This window comes from Caloenas nicobarica, chromosome 2 (assembly GCF_036013445.1).
Source record: "Caloenas nicobarica isolate bCalNic1 chromosome 2, bCalNic1.hap1, whole genome shotgun sequence".
Classification (NCBI taxonomy): Eukaryota; Metazoa; Chordata; class Aves; order Columbiformes; family Columbidae; genus Caloenas; species Caloenas nicobarica.
In genome coordinates this window covers 46,778,949-46,798,346 of record NC_088246.1, presented here as the reverse complement: position 1 = coordinate 46,798,346, position 19,398 = coordinate 46,778,949, and the positions used below count along the sequence as shown (strand labels likewise).

Sequence of the window (19,398 nt, the reverse complement as noted above, 5' to 3'; positions counted from 1 at the left end):
GAGAATCTTGCCTTTGCTAAGTGCATGGTATAAAGAGAAGAAGAATTTATCACACAAGAGATTCACTATTAAGTTTACATTTGCCTTTCAAAAAATCTATAGCAGCTATTCCAAAAGGATACCCTGCTACACATTAGTGTGCCATTAAAGTAAAGGTCTGCATAACCTGCCTGTCCACCCTCAGCAACAGAACCTGACAGCCTGGCAGGAGTGAGGAGCCAGAGAACCCCAGTGGTAGCCTCAGCTGCTGCTATCCAGCCTTGCTAGGCAAGGTTAGGGCAGCTCTAGAGGATAAACTATATATTACTAGTTTTATGCCAGAGAAAAGCATGCTGCAGTACAAAAGATGTGGAAAACCTGATCTCGAGAACAGAGTCCTATTTTGTTAGTAGTGACTGAGGCAGTTATATTTACATGAGTAACTATGATTTAGTTCCTAAAGATCCATTTCAGCTGCCTGCAGTATAGCACACAGAAACCCTTTTAAGATTTTGAAACCAGTATTACCCAGAAATATCTCCCAAGCAAAGCAGCTGAATATCAGATCATAGGCCTAAAAGGGAAGTATCACCACTGATCAAACTATTTCTGAATAGAATCCCTCTATCAGTTAGGCAGATCAGTAATATTGCCTGTCACTTCTGGAACTTCGAGAGATGTCAGGAAACTCCATGACCACATTACATTCATATTCACTACCCAGTTATAAATAACTGAATATCTTATGCTCTGTAGTTTTTAAAGATGTAAAATAAGAAAAAAACCCCCCACACATTGCTCTCAAATATTTTAACTAATTTCCTGTGGAAAAGAGGTTCTAAAACCTGTCCAAAAGCCTTGATGCTCCACAGCTGGGTGCTAAAAATGCACATAGTTGTATGCTAAAATTATGTTGAAGCTTCATTATTAAATATGCAGCTATAAACATCCTAAGGACCATACCAAGCTGTCCTGTTTTAGTACTCACCAATCTACTAAATCCTCCATAGAGGATACAGAAGCCTCCCTGATAGCCAGCAATATCAACAAAGCCTTCAATGTTTCTGTAGTCATAGGAGCACAGGACTTTATTTGTTGCAGGATCGATTTGGTCAATACCTCCAGGAGTCACTTCCAGAACGACAGATTTCCTTGTATCACTCCAGTGATGTTTATAGCAGTTATACCTCTGCAGAGAGAGCTACTTTTAGACATCTACACATACTCCTTTACTATATAGCAATAGTTAGTTTCCAGTCTAGTAAGTAGCGTGGGTGTAAAGTTTGAAAAATTATATAATTTTCCTTAATGGCCTTATCTGTGTTAAAAACACTATGAATCAAAAGAAAGTAGTTGTCAACTGACAAGAAAGTCACAACTTAAAGAATACATTTTGAAGAGAGAACAGGAATCGCCAAACAGCCACTCCAAAAGGAAATTTCTCTTGCTGCAGATGCTAGTCCACTCACAGATTATGTGCATGGTAGTTAGACAAGGAAACAGCTATTGCACCAGATGTTGTTACTCAGCTCATCAAGACTAAATTAAGGTAAACTTATCACTACAGTGCAATTTTTTTCATCGCCTGCAGTCATATTCTATTACAAATACATGCATACTGAAACCAGCAAAAGTTAAAGGTCTGTTCTAAACTACAGGAAGACAAAGGGGACACCCATATTCCAGCAGTGTTACTATGCTCATCACTGCAGATTTAATCTATGCAATACTTTAAGTGCTATCTTATGTAACAAGAAGACACCCAAATATAAAGTCCAGCTCTGTATACTGCCTTTCTTATTACTATATTACCAAGATTCATTAAATAGCAATCTTGTCTTTAATCTGACCTACAGAAATCCTCCTAGGAAAAAAAAAAAAAAAAAAAATATTCCCACATCGAGTGTTCAGGATGTCATGCAGAAAACTAAATTAGAGTTAAAAACTAAAGTGCTGGAACTAGTAAACATCGAATAATGAATCAAAGCTTATGTTCTTCCTCCTCCTTACCAAATTAGCCCTTTATTTCAACAGTAACATTCAAAGTTTTTAAGTGTACCATCATAAGACTGGGGCCAAGTGAAGAGAACTCAAATATTCTGCTGCTGAAAAGGTTCCCATTGCTTTTGAACAAACTCTTAATTTTCTCTTCTCAAAGCACGACTTCAGATTCAAATTTACAAAAGCTATTTTAGGCAGTGCATATAGCACAAGCATAACATACATGAACAAAGTAGTAGTCTTTAGATCATCTCATTAAACTACACATGATCCAGACAAGCCAGACACTTACCCGTCCTGTGATTTTTCCTTCTGAGAAGTCTGTCCTGAATCTCTGTTTTTAAAAAAGTTAACCATGAATGAATGCAAATACAACAGTCAATCTATCCAGGAAGTCTACATTTAAGCTGATCCTGTTTTAAAGGACAAACTAAGCCTTCTTGACAGCTCACCATTCCACTGCATTTTAATGTATTCAGTATTTGTAGCTTTACTCGATATCTAAGAATCATGCACTAGCCGCTGCAACTGACACTAGATCAGGTTCATTAACATTACAGCTCAACACCACAACTTGCTTCCCTACTTTTTATGTAAGAAAGCATAGTAAACTACCACAAATGGTAATGATAGCCAAGTACTTACTACTTGCTTGAATATAAAAAAAAAAAAAATAATAATTAAAAAAATAATCTTACCAGTGCCTCTGTAAGGAGTTCTGTTCTGTGTTCTGTGGAAAACTTAAGTGTTTCGGACTTTTTTCCACTCCCTTTGCGAAAAGTGAGACTAAATTCTGTTCCTTGTCCTTTTCCAACAGGAGCAATACTACAGATATCTCCATAAGGCCACTAGACAATTGAAAGTAATTAGGTTAGACCATTAGTAATTTTAAAACGACATCATCTCCACTCAAAACCCCTTAGTACCTATAATAACTAATTGAGCTACTGTAATGAAGCAATACCTAGCATGCTACGTGACAGCTTTAGCTTGAGCTTCTTATTCAATACTCTGCAAAGTAAATAAGTGTCTCAACTCCCTTCAGGGACATAGCCTTACAGTGATCAAAACTTATCCCAATTCTCCAAGAACAGCACACCCAAAAGCAAACTACTGCTTATTGGCTAGTAAAGACAAATTGCCTAGAACTACGAAAACTATTAGATATTTGTAGAGTTAGTGAAGGCAACATCAGTTTTCTGCTTGTGTGCTTTTGCAGCAGCTGCCATACCTTCTGGCTTTGCTGAGATCTCAGACTAGAAAGTTTCTGAAGACTGAATACCATTATTCACTCTGGAAAGTGAACGCAAGTCAGAAATAAACTCAAAATAGCCCTGTCCAAAAATGATAGTTACCTGATTTGTAACTTCTAGTGTGTTGGGATTGTATGTGGTGATGGCATGGGTTCCAACTGAAAAAACTCGCTTGTACCTAGAACACAGAAGAGCGTTAGTTTCTCCAGAAGTCACAGAAAAGTCATGTTGAATTGCAAAAATTATGTTAAGCAGCTATATACAAGTCAGCATTAGGATATTGATATGGAATTTTTTTTGTTGTTACTTTGCAGTTTACCCTTATAATACGTTAATCTTCTCTGTTCTATATTATTCATAAAGGGGACATACAAGTTAAATACTACTAAATACATTTCCTTATGCATATCTTTTCCTATGTTATTGGTTAAGTCAGGACCAAAAGACTCTTGAAACTTGCACTGGAAGGTACTCCCAGGCCAGAATAAATTCTAAAAGCACTACACAGATAGGAAGAAATATATTCCTGCAATACTCTATAGAGTGTCTGTTTGAAGCCATCTCAGACAACAGCTGTAACACGAAATAATCCAATTTCCACACCTGGTCACAATACTGTAACAAGTCAAAGTGTTATTATGGCCAAGCCTAATTTTATTCACCTTGAGGAAAACTACACTACTAAGCTCAGACTCGGATCACTGAAGCTGTAGTTCAATATGCAGCTAGTCACTGTACATTGATCTCACAGATATGTTAACTGCCACGGTGCTTGAAGAACAGCTGTAGCAACATAGTTGCATTTCAGGCATAACAGAAACAAGCAGCAGTAAGCCAAAGCCAAGAAATTTAGATGCACCAAGTATGAAACGGAAGCCTTACCACGGTTTCATTTCCTAGACAACCTTCACAGCACATCCTGAACCAACTCCTTATACAGAGGCTATTTACATATTTCTGAATCAGAAAGTTTTGCAACACAAGTAACCAGAGTTTGAAACAGTAGATTATTACTAATCCCTTACTACTTGTACAAACTTCTAGGGTACTTCTAGCTGAGGCAGTCCTGCCCAGAAAGTCAAGTCAAACCTAAACCAGGGCCAGTTCTAGTAACTATTCTCTGACCAAAGAAACAGGATCTGAATATGGATGTCTTTCTTGAACCAAATAAAAATACTTTGGCTGGTTGTCTGTATTAAAACTGATTCAGTGTAGCAATTTCAGTTTCAGTTCTGACTATGCCATGGGTTTGCTAAGGAAGAACAGAATAGGACCAACCAGATGGCTGACTAACTAAGCTGGACCTGTGCCATACTAGACACTGCATCAAGAAGCAGGGTGTTTCTTCCCTCTTTCTCTGCATTCTTGTGTTGTAAAATGTAGGTCAAGAGAAGTTGTAGTAATGAAGCAGAATATTTGAAGTTATTCTGGCTGCTAACAGTTCCACTATTTTCAGTCTGTCAAAGAATGCTCTTGTTCTCGGATCATAGGAAAATCCTCTGAACGTACCAACTGTTGCCTCTCCTCTTGTTGCACAATTTAGGTAGCTATTCAGCCTTTTATATGATTTACAAATAAGGTTCGTTTATGCTGTTCTAAAGAACTTAAATCTTATCACAAGTAATAAAGCACTTTATTACTTGTTTAAGGTTTTGGTTACTCACTTAACATACTAAAAAGCTTCACAGTACTTTGTGGTACAATGAGGATCTGCAACGATCACACATAATTGAAGATTGGTTTCCAAACATCATAGCCACTTCCTTTTCTCCCCTCACGCTCAAACCAGCATTTCAAGACCTAGGAAGCATATTTAATACCCAGCATTCTTAATGTATGACGTGACAAGGAACACAAGACAGAACAGAAGATTTGCCAAGTTACCATTTCCTTCATCTCATTTCCCTAGGCAAATTCAGAAGACAAAGTCTTGTTGCACAAACAAAAGAAACTCAGAAGTCAGTTCTTACATGTGGCTTACACATCTCCAGTACAGTCTAATGCCAGACTATTCTGAGAAAAATTCAAAACAGATGTCCTCTTCCCAGTAAAAAGGCTACTGCCTATTTACTAGTTTCTTAGAAGCACCGTAGAATTTCTAAGTTAAACTGGTTTTTGTATGGTTGTGGTTTTGTTTTTTTTTTTTTTAATCAGGATTAACCTGGTAGACAAATTTCATATGACCACACTCAAGAGAAAGACAGTGTTCATTATTTTTACAGAACTACAGATGAAGCAACCTGATCTAGTTAAAGATGTCTCTGCTCATTGCAGGGGGCTTAGACTAAATGACCTTTGAAGATCCCTTCCAACACAAAGTATTCCGTGATTCTATTATCATCATGTGTACTACTAGAAAATACTTTAACTGCTATACACACAGCCTGTATTCAGCAAGGTGACAAATCATATGAATAGTCAAAGTGATTCAGGCTTATTTAGCACTACACATTAAGTTACTGCCTTTTTATTTATATTATCCATAGATTATACTGAGAATGTATAACTATGAACTGAGAAGACTTAAGTGTTCAAATATAAGCTTACTAAAAACCATATCAGCTTCTGGTGCAACACAAGAGGCAACTACTCACAAAATACTGCCTCTCCATTATGTGAAAATTAAAGTGCCATTGAGTTTTTAAACTAAGTCTGGTGTAGACTTTAAACTTAGTTTGAAGTTCTATAAGACTTGATAGTTTATCAGAACGGTACTGCTGAAGGTCAAGATCAAACTACTCTAACCTCAACAGCTTGCATTATGTAGGAACAGGCTCTTTAATGGAAGGCATTGGGCAAGAAAAGCATTCTGAATTCTACGTATTTCATTTTCACCAAGTGGCTCAAATTGTATGCACACTAAATCTGCACAGATGTCACAGGAACTTCAAAAGGAAGAGACATATTTTCTGTTGGGCAACAGAAAGATAAATAGCGACAAACTGTTCTAACAATCTACCCTAACATAGTATCTTGTGATCACTAAAGGAAACAGTTTTTTCACCCGTGTCCACACAAATCCAAACAAATAGATCTTAACTCAGGAAAGACTCAATTTACACAAGTTGAGTTAAAATTCTAATGAGGTAAAACTTTAATATTAAACTATTTATTTCAAGTCAATCAAGAATGTGTTGTGAAAGAAGAAAGATTTTGCCCTCAGACAGCTGCTCAGTCTACTCTGGACTTTGAACTACCCAGGGCTTTAATTTTTACTGACAAAAAGGCAGGGAGCTCTTGGATTAGACACTGAAGCAATTTCATGGTTCTTCAAAGCACAATTGAGAAAGATCTGCGGCTGTCATTTCCTGCAATCCCATTCTTTCCTTTCCAGCATTCACAAACTTGGATAGGAAGAATTCAGGAAGTAACTCTCAGTAGACAGCCGGGGGAGAAAAAAAAAAAACCAAAAACAAACCAAAAACCAAAAAACCAGCTAGTTTCAACTTATTGGTCAAACAACAGATTCAGACCTCACCTCTCAGCATAACCATTAGAATAAAACAGAACTCATGCTCCTGAGGTGCAGACAATGTACCCCGTTTTGTTGACGTTTAGGTAGCTAGGAAAACATCCCAGTTCCACAGCACTGCTATGCATGTGAGAAGGAACAATGGGTAAGGACACCAAAGAAGGTCCTATGAAGCTTTAAAAAGTATGCATAACAGCTGAATTAAAACACAGTATAACAGCTATCAATTATGATAGTTCAATGGACAGTTTTATTAGAAGTTCCCTAGCTTTTGCAGACAGAGGCATCACTGAAAATTCATTTATAGATCTGAGACCCCCATAAGGGATGAAGTTTATTTCTAGTAACAGAAGTCTGCAAATAATCTCAGTTAGTAGTTCCAACAGATAATCTATTACATAACATGTTAAGAATACATGTGGACTAGTGACCCTCATCTATTAGAGTACAAAAGACACTACTCCTCCAAGAACCTAAAAAGAAGCATTTCCACTTGAAAATTAGTGCTTTATATAATAAGTTCAAGAGACAGAGAAGCTGAGCAAGTCAGGTGGTCACATCAGAGCTACACTGAAGTGTGGGATCATGCAGAGAGGAGGGCTAAGATCCAATGTTTAAGAAACAAACCGATTCTAAGGAAAATACATTCAGTTCGGAGACTGTGCAGCAGGAGCCTTTAGTTCAATCTTCAACTATCAATACAGGAACTACGCAGTTAAATCCAGTAAGGAGAGCAGAAATGTCACACAATACAAATAAGAAATAAAAGAACAAAAAAACAACCCAAACAAACTTTAAATAACTTACTTTCCCCTCCATGAATGTTTTGTTGTGTAGAAACAGGCAAGATCTCTGTTTTCTCTAATTATATTCATTCTGTGCCAAGACCTGAAAACAAAACAGACATCCTGTTAGTACTCACAATTTTCATTTAAAACAAAGTTCACTAATCATCAATATGCTTCAAGACAAAAAGACTTTGTTTTTAAACACTTAAGTCACTGCTTTGTCCACTTCACACAACGACTAAGTTGCACATGGAGAGAACATAATTATTAGTTTCCCCACTGATTTTGTTATACCAGTTACTCCTTAACAGTACCAGAATACAGTAATTTACGCCCTGTTATTTGCCATATTATTGCAATCACACTACTTTTGCTGCATCTTCACACATTCAGATTCAAGTGTATTTTAGGTTATTGTCAGAACACTTAACTCCTGAAAATTCTATAATATCAAAATGACTCGAATACCCTGCATCCACAACTCCAGATAAGTCAGATTATTATTGCCATTTTTTAAAAATAAATGGCAAGGAGAAATCTGGATAGATAGAACAGCTTATTTTCCAGTCTGAAATGGAATTTGAAGTTGAGAAACTTACTTATTAGCTAAGCATTGCTATTAAAGAGCTAAGTACCATTTTTGTGCTGTAAAAGTTTAAGCAATCCCATTGCTAACAACCCAATGTGCTTATTTCACACATGAATACCTATTCCCCAAACACATGCAGGAATTTAGTGAAACTTGCCCATGACTGCTTGACTGGATCATTGCTTTAGGAGCTGCTAAGTTCTAAGGAATGTTTCTGAACACTAAACACTATCTTCTCTGATTGAAACTGATGCACATTGACACTTGAGAAATTAACCTCCCTTTTACTTCACTTTGCTGTTATTACATATGCAAGGCACCTAAGTGGACATACCCTGATCAAGTTGCAAGAGTGAAGTTGTCAGTCTCAGTTTACTGCTACAGCATTAGTTTTCTTTTCAAATGTGTCAGAACAGGCTTCCCTGCTCTTGATTATAGACTAGCACTGCTCTCAGGTTCAAAACATTAATGTGGTGGCATCCCCGAAACATCACATGCTTAAGAAGCTACTCTGCAAGAATTCATATTCATAGCTTGCACAGAGCAACACTAGAGTAATCCAGTCCCAGTCAGAACCCCACTAAAAGTTAGACTACAACCCCAGTCACCTTTTTACATTCAGCTAACTCGACTTGGCAAAGGAAGATTTCTCATTTTGAGACGGATGACCTGTAGCATTAGCTCATTGCTAATTTCTGCCCTCTACAACTTCAGGCTATTTTCTTTCTGAGCAAAGGCTGTAGCAGTTATGCAGACATACACATGAAGAATGGATAGCCTGACTGAAATGAACTTGAGAATTCCTTCCCTCAGGTGAAGAACCAGCACAATCATCACTACCTACTATAGAGGAATTGTGGTACTGCCTCTGGAAAAAGAGAAAAGTAGTATTTACATATTTCAATGACTCAATTTTTGAGTTAAATTTTCAGAGTTAATATCCCACTGACTTGTGACACATTCAATTCTCTAAATCCAGTTTTTGAAAGCAAACTTTCAAGAGGGATAAGATATTCAACAGCATTATTCCTGGCATTCTCCATTTTGCCTGTTTTAAGAACTCCATTGTATTATTATTGCCATGTATAAGCATCAAAACACCCTGTCCAAACTACACAGATCTTACTGTATAGTAACACACTTTAGTTCTGATAATTTCATGTTTTAAATTTAGCTTTCAGAACAAAGTGCCAGATACTCAATCTTCATACCTCCTTTTAAGCCATTTTCTTGACATTGACTAATGTAGTAGTAAAAAAAAAAAGCTTATAAAAGGACTAGCTTCACTAAGTACAGGATTGTAAGACCTATTTATCTGTAATTCCAGTTTTGCCAACACCAGACTACACTGATCAGCTCTATTAAGTCTCCCAGACCTGAACACTACCCAGAGTATTTAAATCAAGATGTTCTCACACTTGCAAACATCTAGTCTTAATAATACTGAGCTGAGAAATAATCATTTATGAACCACCAGTTGCTTCCACTACTTTTATCACCACCATCTAGCTAGATTCAGAATACTGATGCATGAAGTATTTTATATGCAGTTGAAGTGACAAATGGACCAGACTGCTTTTTTTTCTTTAGATTAAAACTATTAAAATCATTAATCTTTGATGCTTTACTCACTGTGCTGCTTCTCCCACTGAGAAGACTAGCACAGAGGCAATATATGCCAAAATCTAGCAACAATTAATTCTTGTACACATTTTCCTGCAGTTTAACAGAGAACAAGGCTAACAATAGCCTAGTGTTCTGAGCTGCTATGTTGAGGTCCAGCAATCATTTTGCAGTTATCTTTGGATCCACAGCAAGAGCAAGATGAAAAATATAGTTCATGCCAAAGACAAAGACCTTTTAGAAGAAACCAAAAAGTTTTCTTCCATCACTCATTCCTGCAGAACCAGTGTGGCATCACTCTGACTATACTACCTACAATGTGATACATTGTAATTTTAGTACCAGAGATAGTATAACCATCGACTTGGCAGAGTTCATCAAGTTATATTATTAATCAAGTTTAGACATATTGCCTGTGTAAGGTATAGCAGCCTGCATAGTTGTATCATATTAATTACCCAAAATAAGAGAACATTCCGATTGTCACGTTTACCTCTTCTTCCTGTATTCAAGACATCTTTAAAAAGTTGACCAATTTGACACAAAAATTTAATTAAATTCTTTATTTCACCCAGAAAAGCATCCTGGGCAATAAGGTCCCAATTTTAATTATCATCTTAGTGTCTTGGGGTACCTCACTACAGAAAACACAACTTCAAAGCTTATTTCAAACATATTGCAACACAGCCATTGGATATCCCATACTCATGGCTCTCAAAGGTTTAATACTAGAGAAACACCTAGTTCAGTTGTTCTATTTCTGCTGGAGCAGAGGCAACAAGTACTTTGAAAGCAGCAGCTTATAAACATGTTTCATCTGGTTGAGAGCAGAAGCATGCTGAATGCAACGTATAGTCAAATGATCTGAGGTTCCTGCAGGCAAAATATTGTCCATGACTTGCAGCTTCTTTTGGGAGTTTAACTAAAGCCCTCCCCGAATACATGGGGATTTTAATTAGCTTCTTCACAAGACAGAAGTTCAGCAATACTTTCCTATTTGGTTCTTGTAGTACTGCAAGTAGCAATGAAACAGCTTTCGGTGGAAGAGTTGAAACCACATTTTTGTGTGCTGCATGAACCAAAAATAGCAACCCCTAAAATTAAAGTGCCTGAACTGCTGCCAGAATTCCCCCTGCCTCAGAATTTAAGCTACATGAATAGGTATATTACACAAGCTGTGTTCAACTTGCATACGCTTTCCACTTCTCCAGGATTTCACATTCTTCAGACAAAGTTACCATCTGGGAAAGCAGAATCTATTTCAGGAAACAGAGACAAGTCAGTCTCAAACCAATACTTGAAGAGTTAGAAACAAAGCTGTGACCTTGCAGGTTTCAAAGCAATAAGCATAGCTGTAACTACACACAAGCATTCCTTACTTTAAGTAAATTCAGAATCTTGGACATGGGTTCAAAGTTTAGTGCAGAATTCAGATTGACTTTTTTCCTGATCATATTATTCCTCTACTATTACAAAGTGAAGGTTTAAGCCATGCTGAGGTACCACTTCAAAGCCCCAAACAGTATTCTATTTCACTGGAGGGAGAAGGACGAGAAATGCTGATAAGAAACTGAGATTTCTTGGGTGGAAGTGGAATGCTGCTAAACTGAGATTTCTTTTTAAAAATATATTCCAGTAAGGCTAAAATACTAGGTAAAGTTCCCGGCAAGTCAATACACAGGGACAGAGACTTGTATCTAGCTCAGGCATGACTTTCCTGAGAGAGAAAAGACATACCAAGAGGAGAAAAACAGGGACCAACTGGAAACAAATGAGGGCAAGGCACTGAAAAAAACCCACAGTTCTGTTAATCTGTAGTTCTACATAGCTACCTTTTAGCTTAACAGTATGGAGCCTGATTTCCAGTCATCTACTCATCTGTAGTTTTAAAAGCATTATTTAAATTAATGAGCTTTTCCGCACTGAAATGCTTCAGCTGTCTAGGTTTCATCTGTCTTTTTCACTGCTGTGTGCTCTAACTGGCAGAGTTTTGCCTTCAGACAAAGTCTTTTTAACAAACACTACACTTTTTCCTCTTCCCTAAAAGGTTCTCTCCTCTTAAAGTACTACAGCCTAATAAACCGTGGAAACTGAGATTTAATCTGTTGTGCAGCCCTTTTTGTAAAAGGAGAAAGACAAAACCCACCAGATCCCTAAAAGAAGATTAGTGCAACCTGCCTCAGTGATAGCAGTATCACCACCTTCAATAGTCCAGGATATAAACAGGCTAAGAATTTCAAACTTAATGCCACCAGAAATGATGGTGATGACATTAGTGTCCATCCTCCAGCCAGTTCCCTCACTGAGCGCCAGTCCTGAGAATAACCAGAATCTTCCACACCTTTTTTCTTTTCCATCTACATTAGCTTTCTGCTGTATCAATGAACCAAACTCATTCACCAGCTAAACAGGCAAGTATCGGAACAAAAGGGTTTACTCGGTAATGAGGGGAAGAAAAAAACAGGGTTTTCTTTAGCATGAGAATATTTTTGGAAGCAAATTGAGAGGTTAAGCAGTTGAAGGTTAACACTTCAAGATACGGTTGAATGCCAACTGAAGATTTATTTTATTATGTCAGTAAGCTTCACTTATTGAGCTTCAAACACAAAAGTCACCTCAATCTGAAAGCACAGTTCTGGCCCTTCAGACCAATCCCCAGCATACCACTTAAAATCTGGAAATGCACAGTGATTCAGTCCTTCAGGACAAATATGTGTTTGGAAACCATGAGAAATACCACATGATACCCAGAGGAGCAAGCAATACATATGAAATGTTTATAAATTCATTCCAGCAAGACTAAAATACAACGTAAAGTTCCTGGAAAGTTTAAACTACAGGGATAGATACTCAGCTCTGACTCTCTAACCACTTAGAAATCTGTTGCAAGTGGAAAAAAACTGTCAGTAACAATGGAAAGGAGTCACTAATTTCTGGTTAAGTGTTCTGGCACTTGTCTGCCCATAGCAGGCAGGAATTAGACCAAGATGCATATCTAGAAACTGAAGCAGGCTAGGGCCAAGCATAGTTTTTACCTCTATACTAGTGGTCTTGTTATTTGGAACTAAGCGACAGCAGACTGTTTGAACAGCATCTTCCTAACTCAATTCAAAGTTGAAACTTGAGTCACTAGCAGTCCGACATCCTGCCTTCCTTTCTGCATATCTCACTACATGCAAGTAGCCTATGTAGACAATCTTCTAATTATCACAAGGAAAAGGCTTCAACTTTAAAAACTTAAGCTCCAAAACAAGGAATGTTTTCTTAAATAGAGAATTATTTAATCAGTGCTGAGTACTAGAAAACAAAGCTGCTATCTACTCAACTTTATCTCCTCAGTCTCCCTGCCATAGATCTTATTTGTGAAGGAGCACAACAGAAAAACATAAAAGTCACTTGAGATTACATTAATTTCAAAAGCGGCCACAGAGCAGAGAATAAGCACACTAATAAGAAAACTCCAAATGAACTTATATGCCTGTTTCTGCCTAAACAGGATGCTCTAATGTTCCCTATGCTTGATAGCACCAAGCTGAAAACAGGAAAAAATCTACCACCCAAACTGAAGGATTAAGACACCATTTTTACAGCCCAGAGCTTGGCCCTCAGTAAAGACACACCTGTCAAGGTGCAAGCTCCATGCTGACTGGAAAATCTATCCCAAAGACTGCTGGCAGCTCACTGCAGACAGAAAACCATTTAGTATGCCTACTTGTTTTGACTTTCAGAACACATAAAGCAAGCGAAAAGCATCCATGGGAGAAATTATAAAACATTTGGAAAAATAACCACATTAAGGGTAGATTTTCTGAAAGATACCTTTAGTTCTGCTCATGCTCTTCGGCCATACTACAACCACTTAAAAAAAGAAATAAAGTCTCATGTTTGTGAAAGCAAGTTTCCTCCTCATCTCTCCCATCCTTCATAAATTATTTCCCAAAGCATCTCATGATGGGTATGTTTTGATCCGAGGCCAAGAAGAGAAAAATAACGTATCTCATTTAGGACAAATGCTGCCCCGTGGCTACACAAGCTGCATCAGGTGCACATCCAGCAAAGCACCAGGCAGGCTGAGACTAGAGAAAAGCCCAGCCTCTCCTCGGAGATACAGGAAGCAAAGGGCTTGAGAGTGGCTTGTAACAACCCAGGTACCACAGCTGGGGATCAGGCCCGCCCGAGTTCACCGCCCCAGGCCAGGGCCGCCCCCGCCACCACCCCCTCGCCTCTCCAGGCTGAGGCAAGGAGCGGGGGCTTCGCCAGCGGAAGGATCTGTGCCCGGGCGGCAGCGAGCGCGGGCTCCGCACCGGCCCCCGCTCCCTCACAGCCCAACGGCGGGGCGCGCCCCGCACCCACCCGGCCCCCAGCAGCGCCTCGGTGCCCCAGGGCCCCGCCCGAGGCTGTGGAAGGAGGTGGGGGCCGCCGCCGCCCCCTCACCTCCCCCGCCGCTGGGATTTACCTGGCCGGGGAGCCCGCGCTGCCCAGACTTGCCCCCACCAGCGCTGCGCTTCCCGCCGCTGCCGGCGATAAGGGTGAAGGGCCACCGAGCGGAGCCCTCGCCCCTCACCCTCCACCGGGCCAGGCGGCAGCCGCTACACCTCTCCAACTCCCTCAGAGTCTGGCTCTGGAGGCCGCCATCTTAGCTCCGACAGCGAGACCGCCCTCTCGACGCAGTCGCCGTCAAGCCCGGGGCCGTCACGGGACGCGGTCAGCTGATGTAGCCCCTCCTTACCCCCACCTCCCGCGGCCGCGCCGGCCCGGCCGGCGAAGCCGCCCTTTGCCCGCTGCCCTGCCGGGAACCGGAGCGGGTCGGGGCGGAGGGAGGGCTCCGTGCGCATGCGCAAAGCCATGGGGTGCGGAGTTCCCCCTTCCTTCCCCGTCACCTCAGGCCTCGGCAGGGAGGAGGCCCGGGCGGGTCCGGCAGGGGGCGGGCTGGGGCGCGGCGGGAGGAGCCGCTGAGGGGGGAGGTTGGAGCTGCGGCGGTGGCGGGGACGAGTGGGGTGTGTTAGGGGCTCGCCCAGGGCTGTGAGCGGCTCTGCCTGTGTTTTTTCTCTCTGTGGTATTTTAGCAGAGCTTAGTCTGTTGGTCAAGACTAGATCAACTCCTTTGGGGGTAGTTGGTAGTTCCCTAAGTGCGCAGCTCCTGGGGTGTTGTGATTGTGCAGCTCTAGGGCTATGGGCAGCTGTGGCACTGCCAGTGTTTCCTGCCTTCGGCAACCTGGTATGGCAGTTCTGAGGCCTGGTACTGGTTTCACACTCATCAGAGAAGTATGTAGCAAATGAGAAAGGTGCTTTAATTAAATACAAATGTTACTAACCTCTAGTCTCCCATTTGGGAATGTGCGGCATCAAGCCATGGAAGGCACATTGAACAACCAAAAAACGAAGTAAACTTTAATTATGCATATTAATTGTGTGATGTGTAAAAATAATATTAAATCCCGTATTAATGTTGCTGAACCACTGATTTGTGCGGTTGGCTAACCACTCTTGGAAGCTGTTACGGGACTTCAGCTCTCCGTCAACTTCCTCACACGGGCAGCAGCGGTTTCCTCCCTCGGCTGGGAGAGCTGGGCCTGTTCAGCCTGCAGAGGAGAAGGCTGAGAGGGGATGTCATTAATGCTTATAAATATCTCAAGAGTGGGTGTCAAGAGGATGGGGTGCCTGACAACAGGATGAGGGACAATGGGCACAGACTGAAGCAAAGGAGGTTCCTTCTAAACATGAAGAGAAACTTTTTTATTGTGAGGGTGCCAGAGCACTGGAACAGGCTGCCCAGAGAGGTTGTGGAGTCTCCTTCTCTGGAGACATTCAAAACCCGCCTGGACACGTTCCTGTGCAATCTGCTCTGGGTGAACCTGCTTTAGCAGGTGGGTTGGACTAGATGATCTCCAGAGGTCCCTTCCAAGACCAACCATTCTGTGAGAAGAGAAGGCTCAGGAGAGACATTATTGCAGCCCTTCAGTACTTAAAAGGGACTTACAGGAAAGTTGGGGCCAGACTTCTTAGCAGGGCCTGTTACGACAGGACAAGGAGTGATGGTTTTAAACCAAAGGAGGGGAGATTCAGGCTCGACATGAGGAAGAAATTTTTTACAATGAGGGTGGTGAAACGCTGGCACAGGTTGCCCAGAGAGATGGTAGATGCCCCATCCCTGGAGACATTCAAGGCCAGGCTGGATGGGGCTCTGAGCAACCTGATCTAGTTGAAGATGTCCCTGCTCATTGCAGGGGGGTTGGACTAGATGAGCTTTGAATGTTCCTTCCAACCCAAACTATTCTATGATACTATGGTTCCCATATTTTGTACTAGTCATAAGACTTCCCCAAAATGTTGTAAACTACAGCAGCATTATAGCAGCTTGCCATGATCTCCTTAAAAAGCCTGAAGATAGACATAAATATTTTGAAATATGACTCACGTTAGAACACGATGCCTTTTCTTTAAAATAGTGTTCTTAAAGTCTGCAAGTGAAAAGAGAATTGATGAACAAATTATAACTGGAACTAATTATCTCGGAGAAAAAGATTAAAATCACAGGCAGTATATTGGTATTTTTTAATAGCCTTTTCTTTGTCACATAAACTATCCTTCATGTCTTATATTTTACATAAGATATTTAAATACTAATAAGTCATTCTTTTGATAAGTCTAGTCCTCTGAATCTGGGGTATCCTGGTAAAAATAGCGCTAATGGGAAAATAACATTACTTCAAGGAAGCTGATGAATTACTTTTGGTCACAGGAATTTGAGAGGGAAAAATATTTAATGTTTTATTAACATACTAGGAATCGCAGAAATCTAATTTCAGAGGGAGGTGATATGATTCAGAAGAGCTTATTTGGCTGAGTGTATGGAAGAGTTTTGGAGGGGTTTGGGGGGATTTTTTTTTGTTGTTGTTCTTCTTGATTAGTTGGCTTGGAAGATTTGTTGTTGTTGTTCAGGGGGCTATATTTTGTCTTAGTACTTTTATGTTCTTGATATAGGTAGGTCAAACACAGCAAGTAAAGCAACAGATTGTTAGATGTTTATTGCTTGAGACCAAAGAATGACATTTGCATAATGAAATTGGTGTAACAAACTAGGAATCAATATTTTCATAGCTAGATTTTAATCAAACAACATAGATTGTGTTTTGGCATATTCATTGAGCTCAAGCTAGTATTTCAGTAATAAATTATGTGTTTACCTATTTTCCTTTATACACTACCTCCATTTTTGGACACACTTTTGTCTAACTGGTAATGTTAATTCTGGTTATAATGCAGAAGAATGATAAATGGAAAGGAGGATACATATTAAGAGTGAGAAAATATGAGAGAAAGCAGAATAATTTTGAAATTATTATTCAGGGAAAAAGAAAACAAGAAGGGTGTGTTTAGCAGTTCAGGAAGGAAGTTATGGAAATGTTATTGTGCAATACGATAAAATATCTTTCAGAAATTCAAGCAGATCAGGATTTTGTAACTGTTTAATTGTAAAGCACATGTGAAATTATAATTGTGTGTAGACAACAGCATTCTAGTTTTCTTGATCATTTTTTCATGTCAGATGATACTACTTTAGGGGCCTTGTTTTTCTGGTTACCTAAAGGCTTGTGGAAAGTCTGGAATACAAAAGTAGTGGTTTTAACACCATCTCCCAATTTTAAAGTTTGCCATTGTATCTTAAAAAGCTATTAAACAGAAAGTGAAAATCCTCACTCCATTAACGTCAATGGCAGTTTTATTATTAGCTGTGACACAGGTACTTTTTCACCTTTAGTTTTCCCAGCCACTTACAGAGTCAGGAGCCATATCAGAGCCATTCTCATTATTAAAATAAAAATAACAAAGCACAGTTTTTGTGCCTTCCTGAAAGATAAAATGTTAAGTTGCTTCAGTTCACTTTGGAGAAGCAAATTCATCTTCATTGCTTCTGGAGCTTTCATCTGAAGAAGCACTGCAAACGTCAATCTGACCTTGTCAATTTAAATACTGACATTTGCAGAAGAGTTCAGGCCACCTCCAATCAAGGAAGCAAGCTCTCCTTACCATCTAATTATTGAAATCTGGAAGGAATTAAGAGTTCCAGTCCACTACTAAATAATTAACGATCCACTGGACTATTTCTGTGATCAGCCCCTAATCTGAAAGACTGTGGTTTAGGATGGCTGAATTCCCCAAGCACACTATAGTGCAGATACCGGAGAGAGCCAATGCTGGGATTCTCTGCAGCAACAGTAAATATGATTATTGTAAATACCACCTATAATAGCAGAGCTCCTATTATTTTTAAAGCCGATACATTGTGGTTTATAGCAATAACAAAGAACAAGTTTCTACCCAGCCTGCATGCAGTGAACAAAGGACAAATTAACTCCTTTTCCCAGTACTGTCTCTAATGATAGGGCAGAATTTTGTGTCGGGTTTCTGGAGAAAGGAGAGATTTCTCTACCTTTCCTTGTCTTAAAGAAAACAAATTCCTAGTAGAATTGAAAATAGTTACTTCACCTTCTTACTCACAACATTTTTACAGTGTAGAAGGGTGCAGGACCATCCACCGTGAGACCGACTATTGTTTTTTCTGCCATAAAGTGATGGGGATCTATCCAGTCTTCTTTAAGATTGTATCTGAGTGGTACACCACAGCTTAGTATAAATTTAGGATAATTAAGAGGGAATATGCTTAAAAATTGGGGGTTTTAGGTCAGCAGATAACAAAGCCAATAATACTTTGATGCCTAATTATAGGACTTGACTGATAGAGGATAACAGATTTTCAAAGGGACAAGAAGAATTTAAGCATGCAAGTCCCACCTGAAACCAATGAAGTAAGATGCCTTTGACAACCTCTCTCATGAATCTTGTCACTTTTACTCCTCATTTGTTGCAGATGCCAAAATGCAGATTACACGGAAGACCTTCTGGGAAACAGACCCACATTACTGCATCAGACCTTGTTCTACTTTTTGTTATCCCAAAGGTGCATTAAGACTATGCTGACAATTTACAAGCAGTTCAAAGCTCACATCAGATTTGTATGTATCTTGACAAATTTTGTCTGAAAATAAATGCAGATAATATTGATAATTTATCTTCTCTGTGAGATTAATTAAAAGGTAACTTCTGGTTTCTCCCTATTAATAATTCTATATTTCCTGATAGACTTGTTAAATGATAACTTGTTTGTTATCTCAGCTAATAACTTGATAATAACTGCAGCCTAAGCTAATTAGCTTCATTATACTGTTACTGAATTTTGTTGAATTATTAATAAGGAGCATCTTCAATACAGTGATTCATGCTAAACTGTATTTATATTCATACCATTCCTTTTGGCTACAATAAGCCATTCTCTTCTGTTTGCATAATTCTTTCATTTTGGTATCAACATACATGCAGTGAATTCTGCCTTATTAACTTTTGATCTCTTCATCCACTTATAGCCCTGCATAACTCAGTCTTTTTGGTGTGGCCTTTGAAGATAATCTACAGTTTATCTTTTAACTCTTACCTTCCGATAAATAGGTTGCAATATTAGTTGCAATCCAGTCTTAGTAGTTTATGTGGGTGCATCTGGCATAAGTACAGTGAATGTAGTAGATTTATCTGATATCTTAGATGTCATTCATAGAACAATGAGTCTTTTCATGGACCTTAATAGCAATAGACAATGACATAACTATTATTAACAGAATTATGTTGTTTAAAAATA

The 19,398-nt window shown here is 39.4% G+C and overlaps 1 protein-coding gene across 1 annotated transcript in view; it reads right to left on the bottom strand.

The window, feature by feature from the left end:
• DNAJC13 (DnaJ heat shock protein family (Hsp40) member C13) overlaps window positions 1–14,382 on the bottom strand; it is a 56,120-nt gene extending 41,738 nt beyond the window's left edge. The window contains exons 1-6 of the mRNA XM_065628090.1: window positions 14,162–14,382; window positions 7,513–7,593; window positions 3,336–3,411; window positions 2,679–2,828; window positions 2,273–2,314; window positions 968–1,168 (exon numbers count right to left, since the gene is read on the bottom strand). Of these exons, the coding sequence (XP_065484162.1) occupies window positions 968–1,168; window positions 2,273–2,314; window positions 2,679–2,828; window positions 3,336–3,411; window positions 7,513–7,580 (537 nt within the window). The 5' untranslated portion in view covers window positions 7,581–7,593; window positions 14,162–14,382. The remainder of the gene's footprint in view (window positions 1–967; window positions 1,169–2,272; window positions 2,315–2,678; window positions 2,829–3,335; window positions 3,412–7,512; window positions 7,594–14,161) is intronic.
• Window positions 14,383–19,398: the final 5,016 nt, after the last annotated feature.